Below are 19,023 nucleotides of genomic sequence, written 5' to 3'. Positions count from 1 at the left end.
CAGTGCAGAAAGAGGCCCTTCGGCCCATCGAGTCTGCACTGACCACAATCCCACTCAGGCCCTACCCCCATATCCCTGCATATTTTACCCACTAATCCCTCTAACTTAAGCATCCCAGGACACCAAGGGACAATTTAGCATGGCCAATCAACCTAACCCGCACATCTTTGGACTGTGAGATTAAACAAGAGCACTAGAGGAAATCCACGCAGACACTAGGATCCTCCCACACTCCAAAGATAGGCAGGTTAGGTGGATTGGCCGTGCTAAATTGCCGCTTCCTGTCAGGGGGATTGGCAGGGTAAATACATGGGGTTATGGGGATGGAGCCTGGGTGAGATTGTAGTTGGTGCAGGCTTGATGGGCCAAATGGCCTCTTTCGGCATTGAAGGGATTCTATGAGCTTGTAGGGCTGTCACAACCCAGAGTGAGGTTTCCTCATTGCCACTGGCAAGGCCCAACAGTCAAACTCAGAGCGATTAGGCACAAGGAACCCCTGAACTCCACCCCCTCTAGCATTCCAAATCTGAGGCAGGAGAAGGCCACACAGTGCGAATCAGATCACTGGATGGTTTTCCTACGTTTTGGGGGAAGGGAAATTGGATCTTCCCCACCGTTTCCTGATGGCCCAGAACTGCAGACTTCTCTACAATTCACTCCCGGACAGATGGTGACGTGATGAGGTAGAATGTTCTGGAATCCAACAGAGGGAACAAAGGCAGGCCTCAGACTCTAACAGGGCTGAGGCCAATCCCTATATCGCTCATTCTCCAGTTTTGGGGTGGGTTTGGCAGGTTGGTGATGCAGAGTTACGCCAACTGTGTGGGTTCAATTCCCCTGGCGGCCGAGGTTACTGATGAAGCCCCCTGCCTTCGCCAGCTTGCCCCCTTGCCTGAGGTGTGTTGATCCTCAGGTTAAATCACCACCAGCCAGCTCTCCTGCTCCAAGGATAGGGCAGTCTCTGATCATCTGGGACTCGAACAATTTACATTTCAATTCTTCCTCACGTCCAGACTGATGAGAAAAAGAAAGGCAGCCTTACATTTAGAGAGCACCTTTCAAAACTGTGGATGTCCCAAAGCATTTTGTAACTAATTAAGTGTGATCACTGTGCAACAGTTGGAAGCAGCAGTCAATCTGGGCACAGCATGTTCCCAGCAATGTGAGAGTGAACAGACCATTATCTCTTTAGTGATGTTGCTTCAGGGTTAAATCCTGCTCAGGGCACTGGGAATACTTTCCCCTGCTCATCTTCACAGTCACCCCAGAGGGCAGGTGAGGCGTCTGTTTTAACATGAGATCCAACAGTGCGGCACTGCCTCAGGACTGCACTGCCCCTTGACTCGGGACTCTGGTGTGAAGCTTCAACTCAGTGCCTTCCGACTCCGAACCACGCAGAGTTCCAACACTTCCTGATGGCACACTTGTTGTAAATATGGTGATGGTCTCTTGAAGGCAACACAAGAGCGAGTTAACTGACTTGAGGGAAATGGTGAGCAATCACCCCAGAGGGTGCAGTCCTCTCTCCCAGGGAGAATCACACAGCAGGCATATAATAAGCAGGTGAAGACTGGAGCTCTGCCCCAGGGCACCCTGGAGCTGCAAACCTCCTGTACTTCAAGTTTATCCCATCAATAAATACCTCTTGTTCCTGACAAAGTCTGCAATCTCTTCATGACACCCTAACAGCCACAACACATCGATAGTTTGAGTAGTACAACCAAAAACGGCCAACATAAAAAGCTGTTGACACAGCCTGTGTGAATGTGGTCAGATCATCGAATCAGAGACTTCCACAGTGCGGAAGGAGGCCATTCAGTCCATCTAATCTGCACTGAATGCAATCCCATCCAGGGCCAATTCCCGTAACTCCAGGTATTTATCCTCGCTCGACCCCCCCTGACATTAAGGGGCAATTTATCATGGCCAATCCACCTAACCTACACATCTGGTGGGTTTGAGTGCCACGGTGGCACAGTGATAGCACTGCTGGCCTCTCAGCGCCAGGGACTCGGGTTCGATTCCCGACTTGGGTCACTGTCTGTGTGGAGTCTGCACATTCTCCACGTGCCTGCATTTCCTCCCAGACTCCAAAGATGTGCGGGTTGGGTGGATTGGCCATACTAAATTGCCCCTTAGTGTCAGGGGGATTAGCAGGGTGAATATGTGGGGTTATGGGAATAGGGCATGGATGGGATTGTTGTCAGTGAAGACTCGATGGGCCAAATGGCCTCCTTCTGCATTTTAGGGATTTTATCATTTTGTGATCTTTTGGACTATGGGAGGAAACTGGAGCACCTGGAGGAAACCCACGCAGATAGAGGGGGAACGTGCAGACTCCACACAGACAGTGATCCGAGGTCAGAATTGAACCCCGATCGCTGGTGCTGAGAGGCAGTGGTGCTAACCACTGTGCTGCCAGATGGCACTCAGGAAGCTGTGCTTCACCAACATGGAAGGATCGACCGAGTCAGGAAAGGGTGAATTTTTTTTTCCTTGCTGGGGAGGTTTTAACTGTTATTCCAGGCACTCGATACAAAGGTTCAGTGTGCACCTCTGAGTGCCTTTGTCTCTTTGCTCCATTCATTCCGGATATCACACGCTTCAGAATAGGCTGACATTTGCAACGGCGGATGAGGAGATGTATCAGCAGGGCCAGAGGCACATTGAGGTGTAGAGTTCCAACGCTTGCCAGTAACACTGGCTGAGTTCTCAGTTCAATCTCTCACCCAATCTGCTCAATCCCTGTTACAGCAATGTCACGTGTCGTTTGCAGGGTGGGGGTGGGAGCGGCAAATAGGTCATTTCAAATCAGGTCTCTTTTCCCCTTCAGCCAAATACTCCACTAAACAAAGCACATTTCATATTTCCTCTCAATTCAGATCCTATCTCCAGCTTGAGGCAGTTCATAGAAACAGACAAACATCAAAACTAGAAGCAGGGGGAGGCCATTTGGCCCTTCGAGCCTGATCTGTCATTCGTTGTGATTCATTGAGAACGAGGACGATGGAATGGAATTCAGACAGCGAGACTGAGAGGTTCTTGAGCAAATTGACATCGGGCAAGATGAGGTATTGAACATGTTGGGAGGCTGAAAAATGGGTAAGTCTCCAGATCCAGATGAATTGTATCCGAGGCTGCTGTGAGAGGCAAGGCAGGAGACTGCAGGGGCTCTGACCCAAAGTTTCAATTCCTCTCTGGCCATGGGGGAAGGTGCCAGATTACTGGAGAACAGTGAATGTAGTTCTACTGTTCAAGAAGAGATCGAGAGATGAAATGGGACTACAGTGGTAGGGAAACTATTGGAGAAACTTCTGAAACAGAGAATCTGTCTCCACTTGGCGAGGCAAAGCATGATCAGGGATAGTCAGCGGGACAGTGTCAGAGGGAGGTCATGCCTACCAAATTAGATTGAGATTTTTTGAGGTGGTGACCAGGTGTGTAAACGAGGTAGTTTATATGGATTTCAGCAAAACTTTTGACAAGGTCCCACATGAGAAACTTGTAAAGAAGGTAAATTTACATGGGATACGAGATAATTTGACAAAGTGGCTCAGTTATAGGAGACAGAGTGTGATGACAGAAGGCTGCTTTAGTGATTGGAAGCTAGTATCCAGTGACACACCACAGGGATCTGTGGTAGAGACAGGATGCCTCACATCCTTTAAAAAGTATCTGCATGAGCACTTGGCACATCCCAACATTCAGGGCTGTGGGCCAACTGCTGGCAGATGGGATCAAGTGGGAGTTCAGGTGTTTCTAATGTGTTGGTACAGACTCAATGGGCCGAAGGGCCTCCTCTACGCTGTATGATTCTATGATCGAATTCAATATCCTGATCACCCTCCTTCCCCCCCATGTCCCTTGATCCCTTTAGCCCCAAGAGCCATATCGAACTGCTTCTTGAAATCAGACAATGTTTTGGCCTCAACTACATTTTGTGGGAGTGAATTCCATGCATTCACCACCCTCTGGGTGAAGAAATTTCTCCTCACCTCAGTCCTAAAAGGTTTACCCCTTATCCTCAATCTATGACCCCTAGTTCTGGACTCACCCACCACTGGGGACATTGTTTCTGAATCTACACAGTCTTACCGTGTTAGAATTTTATAAGTTTCTATGAGATCCCCTCTCACTCTTCCAACCTCCATGAATATAATCCTAACTGGCTTAGTCTCTCCTCATATAACAGACCTGCCATCCCAGGAATCAGCCTGGTAAACCTTCGCTGTGCTCCCTCTGTTAGCAAGGGCATCCTTCCTCAGATAAGGACACCAAAACCACATACAATACTCCAGGTATGGCCACACCAACTCCCTGTACAATTGCAGCAAAATATCCCTATTCCTATCCTCAAATCCTCTCACTATGACCATTTGCCTTCTTTACTGCCTGCTATACCTGCGCACTTCCTTCCAGTGACTGAGGCACGACTTCAGGCTCTGTTACCTGGAACTAGGTGGAGTGTTGGGGATGGGGAGAGGAGAGGGGCACTCATCATAACTCCAACAGCATTGGGAGCCTTCAAAGACCCTAAACTGTATCTAAAATGGAAAGCAGCAAGACACCTCAGCACATTGCAAAGGTCTGGGTGAAAAACCACTCAAGAAAGCGGCCCTGAAATTGACAGTTTTGGAAGTACTGGTTAATCACTGGCCGCCACAACAACAACAGAAAGTGAAGGGGAGGCGATGGCCTAGTGGTATTATCACGAGACTATTAATCCAGAAACTCAGCTCACGTCCTGGGGATCTGGGTTCCAATCCCACCACGGCAGATGGTGGAATCTGAATTCAACAACAAAAAAATCTGGAATTAAGAATCTACTGATGACCAAACTATTGTCAATTGTCAGAAAAACCCATCTGCTTCACTAATGTCCTTTAGGGACAGAAATCTGCCATCCTTACCTGGCCTGGCCTACATGTGACTCCAGAGACACAACAATGTGGTTCACTTCCAAATGCCCTCCAAGGACAATGAGGAATGGGCAATAAATAGTCAGAATTTACATCAGCAACTAATCCAGGGTTGTGCGGATAAGGTGGGGAAATGGATTTGAGGACTGTCAGTTCAGATTAGTCATGATCTCACTGAACAGCAGAGCAGATTCAATGGGCCGAATGGCTTGCTTCTTCTGGTTTTATTGTACATGAAGAGTTAACTGGAATCAGTGATTCCTGACACGATTGCACTTTTAGTGATCCTCTGTCAAAAAATATCCACTCGGAGAATCTGAAAACCGCAGCTATTCAGGTGCAAATTTAAATTCAATGGGCAAATCACGATGATTTGTGAGCAGCAGAGTGAACAAAAAAATTCATGACAATTCATTGATTGTTGCCTCGCTGACGCACCCTGAAGAATAAAAGACAGACCAATTCTTGTGTCAGTGAGAGCAGAACAGGGTGTTTGGATGCTGACATGGAGTTTTGTGTTCCTGGCACCGGTGGGAAGCTTCCAGTCGGTGTGATGGACAATGGTGAATATGGGACGTGTGACAAAGGGCTTGTCACCACCCTCCCCCACCAATCTCCAAGATTCAGGGAGCCAGGGGGACAGCGGGAGCGGGAGCGCAAGGCGGGGGGGAGCGGACAAGCGAGGGGGAGTGAGTGAGTGAGTGAACATTGGCAAGGTGAGGTTTGTACACACCAGAATTTCCAAGAGATTGACAGGGTGGACATGGACAGGAAGCTTCCTCTTGTCAGAGAATCTCAAACTCAGGCTCACTCACTGAAGACAGGGGGTGAGGGAAACATTGTTTTGTCCAGTGTCAGGGTGTTTGGAACTCTCTCATTCCAAAGGAAGTGGGGCAGTGTTGGGGAATATCTTTCAGGGAGAGCTGGATAGATTCCTGGTTAACTGGGGGGCGGGGGTGAAAGGCAGGATTGAGGGGCTCGGGTTCCAATCAGATCAGCCATGATACTGAATGGGCCAGCAGGCTCGAGGGGCCGAGTGGCCTTCTCCTGCCCCTAATTCATCCATCACATTCTGCACGAGCTCAGTCTAACGACTGTCTTCTTTATACACTGTTCAATGCAGAGAGAAGACAAAGCTTACCATGTGCGAGCAGCCTCAGGATGGGACTAAACATCCCAATGTATTACAATGAAGCACCAGTCACTGGTTTTACAAATGCCTCAACACCGCACTCTCACCTCTGAACCAGGAAATGGTGGGAATGACAATGTCACACTCAGGGAGTGCTGCACTGTTAGGGGTGCTGCCTCTTGGATAAAAACCTAACCAAGTCTGGTCTGCCTTGACAGTCAAGTACGAGACATTATGTGGACAGTGTTTTACAGAAGAACTGGGGACTTCTCCCCAGTCTCCGGTCAATAGTCCTCCCTCAACTATAATATGTGAAAGGGATTGCAGTTTCGTTATCACATTGCTGTTAGTGGGATCTTGCTGTGTGAAAATTGGCATCCGCGTTTTCTATGTTACTTCAGAATTACTCCTCTGGCTAAGTTGTGGAAAATGTGGTGGAAATGCAGATTCATTTCCAGATGTCACACACAGTATATCTTCCATTCAGTATGTGGTCAAACAGGGATAATCTGTGTGGTCAGAGTTCATGGAATAATGTGTCAACATTATGTGCGCAATGGGGTCTTCCCAAATCTCATGGGAACCAGATGTCGGAGTGATCCTTCAAAAACTCCAGCAGGGTTCCCGTCCAACCCTGATGGTCTCACTTTGGCTTTGTGGCAGCCAGAGTGACAATTTATCCATGGCCAACTTGGGAAGAGGCTGGGAGGATCACAGCAAGCTGCACCCTGATCAGACCATCAATCCCCTCCTCACTTACGTGCTTCCTTCCTGCCCTTGGCTGTTTCCTCCGACTCATCCTCCTCATCATTTTCACCGTCATTATCTTCATCATCTTCGTCTTCATCCTCATCATCCTCATCGTCCTCCACTGAGAACAGGGCATCTAGACCAGGAGTGCGCTCAGGTTATTAAGGAGTCAAGGCACCAGGAGTTTGTACAGTGTCCCACAAATCAGAGGCCACACAATAACACTTCAGCAAGAATTCATGTTGACTAAGTGTTAGCCACATCAGCTAAGATTGCTACCAAAGCAGTGACCTGTGTACCCTTCTCTGCAACCAGGTATCCCACCCCAGGACAAACCAATTTCCCAATAAAATGCAGGGCAGGCGGGGGGAATTCACAGTTTGCAATGAGATACTGTCTCAAACACAGTCAAACATCCCAAGATCTTTTGTGAGCATCAGTGTCAAGACTAAGTTTGACCATAAGATATAGCTCAGGTGTCCCAAAGAATTGGTGACAGAAACTTGAATGAGCATCTTTAAGAAGGGGGGGGGGAAGAGAGAGAGAGAGAGAGAGAGAGAGAGAGAGAGAGAGAGAGAGAGAGACAGACACACAGAGGTTGAGGGACAGCATCTGTGCATGGCGGATGATTAGATTCAGGATATCCAAGAAGCCAGGATGAGCAGAGCACAGAGATCCTGGAGGAGATAGGGAGGAGTGATATCATGGAGTGACTCAAAAACAAGAATGAACATTTCAATGTTGAGGCATCGCTTAACCGGTCTGGCCTCCATATGACTCCAGGGCAATTGGCCATGCTAAATTGACTTGAATGTCGGGGGATTAGCAGGGTAAATGGCGTTACGGGAAAAGGACTGCGTGGGATTGTTGTCGGTGCAGACTCAATGGGCCAAATGGCGTCCTTCTGCACTGTGTGCATTTTATGATATTCTCCTGGGACACGAAAGGGGAATCCAGCATGTCCAATCCACCTAACAAGTCTTTGGGAGGAAACCAGAGCAATGTGGTCAATTCTCAACTATTCCCCAAGGATAACTAGGGATGGGGAATAAATGCTCGCCAGCCAGCAATGTCCATGTCCCACAAATTAATTTTTTAAAAAATCTGTAACTCCTTCATTGGCGAGCACAGTGGTGAGTGCGAGTGACTTGGGTTTGTGTTGTCAACACTCTGGATGACTTCAAGCTCACTTCAGGAGACAAGTGTTGGAATTGGTAGCAAAGCTGAAGGCTGTAGCGGGTGGGCTGAGGGACAGTTGGCATGGGCCAATGTTGAGTGACAGGAGGTTCATCTCAGAAAGATGTCACCAAGGTTTGGAACAGTCTGGTTCAGCCTCAGGACATGGGGGAGGGGGAGGGACTGACGGTGCTGAGGTGACAGGTGCTGCTTCAGATCAAGAGGGGCAGAACACCAAATGGTGACATATCACTGCTTTTAACATGCTAACTGAGCCACCAGCCAGATGCAGTGCTCCCTTTGCTCATTTCAATTCAAGATAATGGGGGTGAAACTGGCCTGCGACACAAAATAGATGTAATCACATCCTAAACCGCTATTTTACACTGCAAGGGTGGCAGTATACAGTGGCAAAGTGGTTAGCACTACTGTCTCACAGAGCCAGGGATCTGGGTTCGATTCCCCGACTTGGATCACCGCCTGCGCGCAGTTTGTATGTTCTCCCCGGGGAATTCAGAGGAACGAGGGGGAGATCTTATAGAAACATACAAGATTATGAAGGCAATAGATAAGAGAAGCAGGGAGGTTGTTCCCACTGGTGGCTGAAAGTCAAACTAATGAGGGGAGATTTAGGACTGAGTTGAACAGGAACTTCTTCACATAAAGGGTTGTGAATCTGTGGAATTCCCTGCCCAGTGAAGCAGTTGAGGCTACCTCACTGAATGTTTTTAAGGCAAGGATAGATAGATTTTTGAACAGTAAAGGAATTAAGGGTTATGGTGAGCGGGTGGACAAGTGGAGCCGAGTCCACAAAAAGATCAGCCATGATCTTTCTGAATAGCAGAGCAGGCTGCAGGGGTGGGATGGCCTACTCCTGCTCCTGGTTCTTATGTTCTTATGTGTCTGAGTTTCCTCCAGGTGCCCCGGTTTCCTCCCAAACTCCAAGATCTGTGCATTGGATGGATTGGCCATGATAAATTTCCCCTTAGCGTCCCAGGACAGAATCAACAAATCCATACAGTGCAGAAGGTGGTTATTCAGCCCATCGAGCCTGCACCAACCACAATCCCACACAGTCCTATTCCCGTAACGCCACATATTTACCCTGCTAATCCTCCTGACACTAGGGTCAATTTATCATGACCAATCAACCGAACTCACACATCTTTGGACTGTGGGAGGAAACCGGAGCACCCGCAGGAAACCCACGCAGACACGGGGAGAACGTGCAGACTCCACACAGACTGTGAACCACGCCTGGAATCAAACCCGGGGGTCCCTGGCGCTGAGCCAGCAGTGCCAGTCACTGTGCCTCCCGCCTCATCATCAGGGCTCAGACTGCTGGAGCAATGGATTGCCACCTACCGGAGACATTGACTGCAAAGTAGGAGGTTTCACTGCCGGAAGGTCCGTCGGTGACACAGGTGTAGAGGCCGGAATCCTCTCGCACCGAGTTGGTGATCTGGAGATACTCGGCAGTGATTCGGGTGCGGTTGTTGGTGGGCAGCTGTACTCCGTCCTTGGTCCAGTCGATGCTCTGGACATCCTCCCTCAGGCGACAGCGCAGTTCCAGGGTGTTCCCCGGGTGGGCAGAGTACGGCTTGATCTCAGGCTTCTGCTTCAAGGATACTGCAAAGCAAATGGCAAAACGGTTCATGTCAGCGTGCGACCATCACTGAAATATCACCACAACAACATCCACTGATCATGATGCCCACGCAAAGCACAACAGCTGGGAACTTCCCCAGAGAGCTGGCTGAATCGGCCATCGCTAACAGAGCCACAAGTGTGGTTCACACCTCAGGGGCAGTGGGCAAACAGCCAGGCCCCATCCAAACATCATCGCTGGACAGCACAGTGGGGAGAACACATGAACCACCTGCCTCCCCCATGACAGGGGCAAGTCAATCTGGGGCAAGAGGTGGAAAGGGAGGGGGGGGGGGGGGGCGGAGGCAGAAAGGGAGGGAGGGGAGGAGAGGCTGAAAGAGACCGGGGGGAGTGAAAGGGGGAGGGACAGACAGGGGGCAAGAGAAGGGGAGGGGGAAAGAGGGAGAATAAAGGAGGTAAGGGGGGGGGGGGTGGTGGGGGCGGGTGTTGTGTCTGTCCAGGCTCATCAAGTCAATTCAGCATTCCAGCAGAAAACTAACTGCTGTCCCTCGTCTTGCACGTTGAACGTTATTCCCTCAAAGTGTTAAAACTGTTTTAAAATGTTGAAGGATCCTCAAAAGCCCTCATCAGAAGAAGGATCTCGATGAAGTCAGACAGAGAGGTGGACAGAGGTGTTCACGATCCCAATGGCTCCCCCTGTATGGGGGGGGGGGTGAAGAGAGTAATTTGTTTGAGTGGATGTTGTAATCCAGTGGGACTGCAGATGTGTCTCTCAGTGAAGTGCTTCATTATTGCTCCCAGTGTCCAGGTTTCAAAGCACTAACCCAATTTATCCGTGCGTCTCATCCATCAACCCTGTTGGCCAAGCAGCACACAACACTTATAGGCACTCGTGACTTGCATCCTTTCTGCTCTTTGCCAAACTGACGTCCGATTCCTGGTGTCCACGGAGACTAGTTTGTGTGGAAACGACCGGCACCGCCTCATCAATCTTCCCGCTCTCCTGTCCAAACTCCTGAAGGCCGGAGTTTCCGAAGCAGGCCTAGCCCATGGTTAGCGACACATTGCTGTGTCTCTCCCTGCCCCAGGACAACTCCCAGCTCCTAGCGTAGCTCAGCCTGCAGTATTCCTTCTATACACACCAACTTCATGTTGGAAAACTCTTTGGGTGCACCCGAAGATATCAGATCAGAAGCAGGCCATTCGGCCCACTGAGTCTGCTCTGCCACTTAATGAGATTATCACTAACCTGGTCTGATAAGCCTCAATCCCACATCCCCCACCTTATCCCCACCACTCTGGATTCCCAAACTGATGAACAATCTCTTGAATCATGGATAGGATGTAAAGTCACTCCCCCCCCTGCACACAATCTGGGCCAGGGCTCGGGATACAGACATGGAAATAAGTGCTTGTCTTTACTTGTCGCCTTTAACAATCTCAGGTCCTGCACACCGCGGGTACGAGAGAGAAAGTGAGAGGGGGAAAAAAAAAATCAAAGGAGAATAGAGGGGCAAGATCTTATTTTGAACAGAGAGTGGTCGGTGTCTGGAAGGTAGTGCCGGGGATGGTGGAGGAGGAGACAGATAGGACAGGGGTGTTTAAGGGCCTTCAGATAAGCACGTGAATATGCAAGGAATAGAGAGCCATGAGGAGCGGGAGCAGGCAGAAGGGAGTCAGTTCAATCTGATGGGCTGAAGGGCCTGTTCCGGTGCTGTACTATTCTGGATTCTCGGACATGCCCATTTCAGAGGCAGCTGAAGCAAAGCCACTCTTTCAAATGCAGCCTCCAGTTAGTGCACCTGCAGCAGAGAGCTCACCCTCTTCTGTGGAAAGATGGTCCTTAACAATCACCGACAGAACATTCCGGGGCAGGGGGATTCTCCCATCCTGGCTAGGAGATTTCACGGGGGGGGGGGGGGTGCGGGGAGGGGGCCGGATTAGCACCATCGCGCTGGGTGTCCGACCCTGAGTGAGCGGTACGGCGTGGGGGTGGTGCAGTGATCGAGACAGGCCGGGCACTAGGCCCAGGCCTTCTTGGGAGTGACTCCAAGCCAGCGATTGGGCCATGAGGGGCTGGGGGGGGGGGGGGGGGATGCAGGAAGGAGGGGCTGGCCAGCAATTGGGAGGCCTGCCACGTGGGGCCAGTAACCCGCTCAGCGCAGTGCTGCTGGCACCCCGGGTGGGAATGGGCTCCACCTCCTTAACCCTGATCTTCTCTCCACAGACGCTGCCCAATCTGCTCAACAATTTCAGCATTTTTTTATTTCTGACGCCAGCTTCTACATTTCACAAATCCTGCATTTACCATGAGGAGAAAGCTCAACCAGTTGGGAAAGAGATGGAGAGAGAAGAAACTAAAGGGAGAGAGAGTGTTTTTTTAAAGTTTATTTATTGGTGTCACAAGTAAGGCTGACATTAACACTGGAATGAAGTTACTGTGAAAATCCCCTAGTTGCTGCACTCTGGCGCCTGTTCGGGTTACGCACTGAGGAAGAATTTTGCACCAAACTAGAACGTCTTTCAGATGTGGGAGGAAACCGGAGCTCCCAGAGGAAACCCACGCAGACACGGGGAGAACATGCAGACTTCCACACAGACAGTGACCCGAGCCGGGAATCGAACCCAGGCCTCGGGGACTGTGAGGCAGCAGCGCTAACCACACTTAGTCTTCTGTCTGTGCAGCAATCTGCAAGCTTTTTGACTGTCTGTGGAATGCTGCCCAAACCCCCGCCCCTTTCGGGGTTGAGTTTCCCACTCCCCAGTGAGGTGACCCAGCTTGACGTTGCCTCAGCTGGAGGGGTGTCCACCAGGAGCGGGCCCCGGACCTTCTCCACCTCACAGCCACTGACAATCGCTTGCTGCAGCCGTACAGCTAATGCGGACCAGGTTTCAGCTCCGTGTGAGGATAGATTCCTTGCCTGCTTTGAGGCACCCGATCAGTAATCCCTATCCCCTCCTTCCCCCCTACCCTCCCCCGTTCAGCACTGTGTCAAACTTAACTCTTGCAGTGCTGAGGTCTTTTCAGAACACAGGAGTTCAGGGAGATTCCATCCTCAGCACCCACACAAAGAGCCACATAGCGGGGAAACTCAATTAGCACCTTTCACATCCTCAGGACCTTTCACAGAGATTTACCATCATCCAGCATTTTAAACCCCACTCAGTACTGGCAGCTGACAGCAAGCTCTCATTACAGGCCATCACCTAACAGTCAGATTAACTTTTCAGGTGACATTTTTGATTTGATTTGATTTATTTTTGTCTCATATATTAGTATACAGTGAAAAGTATTGTTTCTTGCACGCTATACAGACAAAGCATACCGCTCACAAAGAAGGAAAGGAGAGGGTGCAGAATATAGTGTCACATTCATAGCTAGGGTGCAGAGAAAGATCAACTTAATACTTGATTTTGATTTACCACGTGTATTAGTTTTCTGTGAAAAGTACTGTTTCCTGTGTGCTATGCAGACAAAGCATACTGTTCATAGGGAAGGGAATGAGAGAGTGCAGGATGCAGTATTACAGTTATAACTAGGGTGTAGACAAAGATCAGCTTAATATCTAGTAGGTGCATTCAGAGGTCTAATGCAGCAGCAGAGAAGCTGTTGAGTTGGCTGTTACATGTTTTCAGTTGAAAATCTTATATTTTGTAAACATTGATTGAGGGAAAAGTATTGCGCAGGATTTCTAGTTAAAAAAACCTTTTGCTTTTCTTTGAAGAAATTGGGTCTTTTGCATTCAGTTTGAGAAGGCTGGCAAGTGCCTTGCCTTCCCCCTGACAAATGGTAACTCCAGGGCCCCGTCAGTAAGCACTAGCAGTGCCAACTTGGACTTCAAGTTGGGATTTGAACCCAATACACCTTCTGAATCAGATAATGACCCCCGACCCAACTCCGCCCCCCACCCCTGCCACACACACACACACACAACCCAACCAACCATGGAGGGAGGAGAGAAGGAAAGCGAGAGACGGAGATGAACATGTTCACCACACATCATCGCTAAACAATTCCCAGCAGTTGGCCTCACACGGATAACAGGAAATAAATCATCTTTCTACCCATCTGACCAGGGATAGGCCCCACTAATAAATACAAGATAGGGGAGTGAGAGGAGGAAGAGAAGGCCATTTGGCCCAGTGTATCTGTGCTAGCACTCTGAAGAGGATGTCCAGTTGATTCAACTCCCTCACTCTTTGCCCAGGGCCCTGCCAACGTTTCATCCTTCAGTATTTATCCAGTCCCCTTTTGAAAATGATCACGGAATTGGTTCCATCGTCCTTTTAGCCAGATCATAAATGAAGTGGGTAAAAGCGCTCACATCTCCCCTCAGTAAAGCTGTATTTGGGGGTTAAACAGCCCCCTGTCGGAGTTGGGGATGAACTTCCACACTCCAGTTGACTAATGAAACGTGGGTGACCGAAGGATCAGCTCTGGATGGAAAGCAAGTATCTTCAGGGGAGACAGGGCCACCTCCACTGGACTCAGTTACCTGTACCTCCTCTCGGAGGGGCAGCACGGAGCTGACCGAAACCCCAGGTTAGTCAAGAGACATCTGGCTTCTCATCACCAACAATGTTCACCGCAGACTGCCAATGGTGGTGGTGGTGGTGGTGGTGGTGGTGGTGCGGCTGTACTCTCTCCGCCAGGATTCATGGCTGCTCCATGCAGGCAGGGAGGCAAAGTCACATGTCGTGCACCACCCACAACACACACACACACACACACACACACACACACACAAACACACACACACAGACACAGACAGACACAGCCTCATAGCCCAAAAAAAGCAGAGCGATGGCAGGAAGGGGGCATCAGAACAAAACAGTCAAGACAACTTATCGGAGCATCATGTGCCCGGTCACCATCTCAAATGGAAGAATGAGGACTAACTGTGTACCTTCCTTGCCCTAATACCAACCCCACCACCCCCCCCGCCTTCAACCAAACCCCCGATCTGGCTCGAAGCCCTGGCTAATGTAAAAATACCGCCGGTATAAACCGGAAAGGAGGAGAATTCATCCGGTTTTCCAACTGCGAGGAGAGTTTTCCCAGACTCTCTCTCTCTCTGTTACAGTACAGGATGGGAGTGTGAAAGCTGGGGCAGGAGGAGGTGGAGGGATTAACCCTGGCTTCCAAAACCAACAGCCCTGGGCCACTTCACTCACACTCCCCTCCCAGCCCACCACTGTCCGTCTCTCTCTGTCTGTCTGTCCTTTACTGCTTTCCAATGGAGCTGAACCAGAGAGAGAGGGAGAGAGGCTTTGGGAACACAGGCCCAGTGAAGTGATCGGCCAGGCCTGAGCACACACTGCCAGCCACTGTAATAAAGCTCACAACAAAGGAACAAGCCAAGTGCCCAACAATGAAGGAATTGAATGTATATCCTTCATCAGCAGGTTAACCAGCCAACACCGCACCGCACCACCGCCCGCCCCCCCCCCCACCCCCCCCACCAAACCCCCGCTCCCAGCTCGTTCCCCCCACCCTTCTCCTATTCTCTCCGACAGGGATTCCCAGCTGGGGGGCTGCTGAAGGCATTTCCTGAACTAAAGCACACATGCCATCGGGTCGCGCAAATCCCCAACAGGAAATGGGCCTAAGACAGCCTTTCTGAATGGTGGTGTGGGGCTCTCGTACACAAACGGCCACTGCGTGAGTCAGAATTTAATGAGTAGCTGACTGCCAGAAACCACAGAGCCAACCACCACAACTCCCCCCCCCCCGACCCTCCCCCGGCTCATTCATTAAGAGAAACTAAAAGCAGCTCTCTCTCTCTCTCTCTCTCCTGTCAATATTCATCCATTCACTGGCTGACTGCAGCAAAACAAAATGTGTGTGTGTGGGGAGGGTGGTGCTGGGTAAAGACAGGATTGCTGCTTGGTAGTTACAGACATTGCCAACTTCAAGCAGCTCGTCACATCACCAGCCTCCTTCACCAGCTTCACACAGTCCCAAAGGCATGGAGTTGAGGGCTGTGTCACACTCTCACCACAGCCTTTTCATTCAGCATTTGATGGAAAGCAAGAAGGGATGAAGGGGTGGAGAGGAGTGGGGGGGGTTAGAAACGACTGCGACACACAGGATGAGGGAGCCCCCATGGGCTGGGGAAGGTGGGGGGTAGTGGGCTCACGGTCTGTGAACTGGAACGGGAAGCAAAGTTCCCTTCAGCTCTCAGAAGTTTGCACCGACTCTTTCTTTCCTCTCCAGCACCAGCGGCACGGTGGGTTAGCACTGCCACCTCACAGCGCCAGGGACCCGGGTTCGATTACCAGCCTGGGGTCACTGTCTGTGCAGAGTCTGCACATTCTCCTCGTGGGTTTCCTCTGGGTGCTCCGGTTTCCCCCCCACAGTCCAGAGATGTGCGGGTTCGGTGGATTGGCTGTGTGAATTTGCCCCTCAGTGTCGGGGGGGGCCAATTAGAGTCAATGCCTGGGGTTATGGAGACAGGTGGGATTGTGGTCACAGCAGACTCGATGGGCTGAATGGCTTCCTTGTGCAGTGTCGGGATTCAGTGACCCCTCCTTCTGCCCCCTAACTTCTTGCCTGAAGGCCTGGGGAGCCTGTCATTATCAGGGGGCAGAGAAATCATTCATTCCTGGGTTCCTGACTCAGGACATGAGCCCTGTCCGCCCAGGAGATCAGCTGTCCTGGTACATCACCCTCACCCAATCTGTGCCACCCTCACACACCGATCAGAGCTGGCCTGCAACTAATCTACGATGTCAGACACCCAGCCACTCCAAGGGTGCCTCCCTCTTTCTGCTGCCCCCCTACTTTGCCCTCTGCACCAGATCACTGTGGTCTTTCAGCTCTGGTTAAATAGTGGAAACGCTGACAGTCTCTTTATTGGGCATCATGTCTTCAACAAGTTTGCTTTGCTCTTCATTTGTCTCAAGCGTGGAGCTTTAAGGGTGTTTTCTTGGCAGTTTGAGTTGGCTCCCACCGCCACTCCAAACGAATGCCTCGCCCACACAATGGCACGCCCATCTTGGCTTGGGTAAGGTCTCCGGAACCCACCATGTGGGTAGAAGCCACAGGCCTTGCTCCTGCCAACCACAAGCCAGCAGTACACCACCAGACCACATCAATGCTTCAAACTCCTTCCCCCAACCCAACTGCTTGCTTCCTTCAAAGCCCAACGCTGCAGCAGTCACACAGAGAGACACTGCACTCATTGTGAAAAGCTCATGGCTGCTCTGAAATGGACAAAGCTGTCCCTGCAACTGGTAACGCACTGGGCACACTCCGTTATTCCAACGCACTGCTCAATGGCCTCCCAAATTCAATTCTCCACCAAGCTCCGGAAAGCCCTGCTTTCTGTGTCTAATCGCACACCAAGTCCTGAGCTCACTCACCTCCAAGGATTCCTGGCTAATCCTTTTCCATTTAAACTCCCATCCTTGTTGTGCAGTGATCTCTCTGAGCCCTCGCGTCCTAATCTCCCCTGCTGGTGGTGTTCACAGTATTTTTTGATGGGATCTTGAGAATTCCATGTTTAAACATGAACTGTTCACTGGTAATCTTGAACGATGGACCCCTCCCAGTTTCTGCCAGGCATGGCGTGCTGCTCCTCATGCAGGCTCTTTCTGGACTCTTCTGCCAATCTATTACCATGCGACTCTATCCATCATACTGAGGGCAGTGCTGTTATCCAGTCCCATATTAGCCCTTATTATGTTCAAGGCGCAATATAAATGCAATGTTTTCTTGTTGGACAGGAAGTGAGCGTCCAGGCCTATTTTTAAACCCTGGCTGGATGGACAGAGGCTGGCCAGTTAGGTTCAGATTGTGGCTGGCCCCTCCCTCTGTTCAGCCCCCACCATCCCCTCCCACCCCTGGTGAACTTGAATTCCAGTGATTCAGGTCCCTGGTGAGGGAAAAGGGGGGAGGGGGAGGGGAGGGGTCCTGGTTGGCCAGAAGAAGTCAGGAGTGAGGGCGCCGGGGTGGGGAGATGAGGAGGATGAGGAGGATGAGGATGAGGAGGAGGAGGAGGAGGAGGAGGAGGAGGAGGAGGAGGAGGAGGAGGAGGAGGATGAGGATGAGGATGATGAGGATGAGGATGATGAGGATGAGGATGAGGAGGAGGCGGCAAGTATGGGAATTAAAACCCCCTGCCAGACACGAGTGCTGCAGCACCCTGAGGGGTTGACGGACGGAGAGAAGGGGATAGATGAATGAGAGGGAAAGCTCCAACAGGTACACCTGCACTTGGGACTGTTCAGCCTGGGACTGTGTGTGTGTGTGAGAGAGAGAGTGTGTGAGCTTGGGATTTACTGCAATGTTACAGGGTGTGATGGAAAGATTGTGACTCACTGCCGGGCAATCTTTCATTTGACTCAGGTGGAAGTTGGGGAGGGGGAGGCGGAGGGGTGGGGGGTGGGGGTGTGTGGAAAATAAGCTGATAAATTCACATAGAAATACCTACTCCACGCCATGTGCCAAATGTCTCACGGCTGTGTGAGCCACGTCCCGTTAATCTGCTCTCCCCCCCCCCCCACCTCAGACCAGACCAGTTCCTGCTAGGGAAGCAGTGGGAGGGGTGTGTGTGGGTGTGTGTGTGTGCGTGTGTGCGCATTCAGCAACAACAAGGCAGCCCCCCCGTCCCGTTATATTGGTGCAAGCAGACAGATCCAGAGCTCGTCCGCCGTTCTGTCAACAAGAAAACCAACGCACACAAGGACAGGGGACGAAGCATCCTCGGGATTCTGTTAACCAGACAGACCCTCCTTCCACCTCCCTCCCAGCCAGGAGCTGAATGAACCGGGTCACAGAGAATTCCAGCCCAGACTGACTCAGCTCAGGGCAATTGTCACAGAAAGGGTTGGAATATCACAAGTTCAAATCCCACTGCTGGAATTCAGCAGGCTGGCGCTGAGGGAGTGCCGCCCTGTCTGTGGCGCTGAGGGAGCGCCGCCCTGTCTGTGGCGCTGAGGGAGCGCCGCCCTGTCTGTGGCGCTGAGGGAGTGCTGCTCTGTCTGTGGCGCTGAGGGAGCGCCGCCCTGTCTGTGGCGCTGAGGGAGCGCCGCCCTGTCTGTGGCGCTGAGGGAGTGCTGCTCTGTCTGTGGCGCTGAGGGAGCGCCGCCCTGTCTGTGGCGCTGAGGGAGCGCCGCCCTGTCTGTGGCGCTGAGGGAGTGCTGCTCTGTCTGTGGCGCTGAGGGAGTGCCGCCGAGGGAGTGCCGCCCTGTCTGTGGCGCTGAGGGAGTGCTGCTCTGTCTGTGGCGCTGAGGGAGCGCCGCCCTGTCCGTGGCGCTGAGGGAGCGCCGCCCTGTCCGTGGCGCTGAGGGAGCGCCGCCCTGTCCGTGGCGCTGAGGGAGTGCCGCCCTGTCCGTGGCGCTGAGGGAGTGCCGCCCTGTCCGTGGCGCTGAGGGAGTGCCGCCCTGTCCGTGGCGCTGAGGGAGTGCCGCCCTGTCTGTGGCACTGAGGGAGTG

At 51.4% G+C, this 19,023-nt stretch overlaps 1 protein-coding gene across 3 annotated transcripts in view; it reads right to left on the bottom strand.

Annotated features, from left to right (window-relative positions):
- The window catches only part of LOC145361334 (fibroblast growth factor receptor 1-like), a 196,801-nt gene that overhangs the window by 60,028 nt on the left and 117,750 nt on the right, over nucleotides 1-19,023 (bottom strand). For all 3 annotated transcript variants that reach the window (XM_080216995.1, XM_080216996.1, XM_080216994.1), the window contains exons 3-4: nucleotides 9,343-9,606; nucleotides 6,812-6,937 (exon numbers count right to left, since the gene is read on the bottom strand). In XM_080216995.1, the coding sequence (XP_080073121.1) occupies nucleotides 6,812-6,937; nucleotides 9,343-9,606 (390 nt within the window). The remainder of the gene's footprint in view (nucleotides 1-6,811; nucleotides 6,938-9,342; nucleotides 9,607-19,023) is intronic.

This window comes from Carcharhinus amblyrhynchos, chromosome 34, assembly GCF_965287045.1.
Source record: "Carcharhinus amblyrhynchos chromosome 34, sCarAmb.v2.hapA, whole genome shotgun sequence".
NCBI lineage: Eukaryota > Metazoa > Chordata > Chondrichthyes > Carcharhiniformes > Carcharhinidae > Carcharhinus > Carcharhinus amblyrhynchos.
This window is presented reverse-complemented; position numbering and strand designations above follow the sequence as displayed.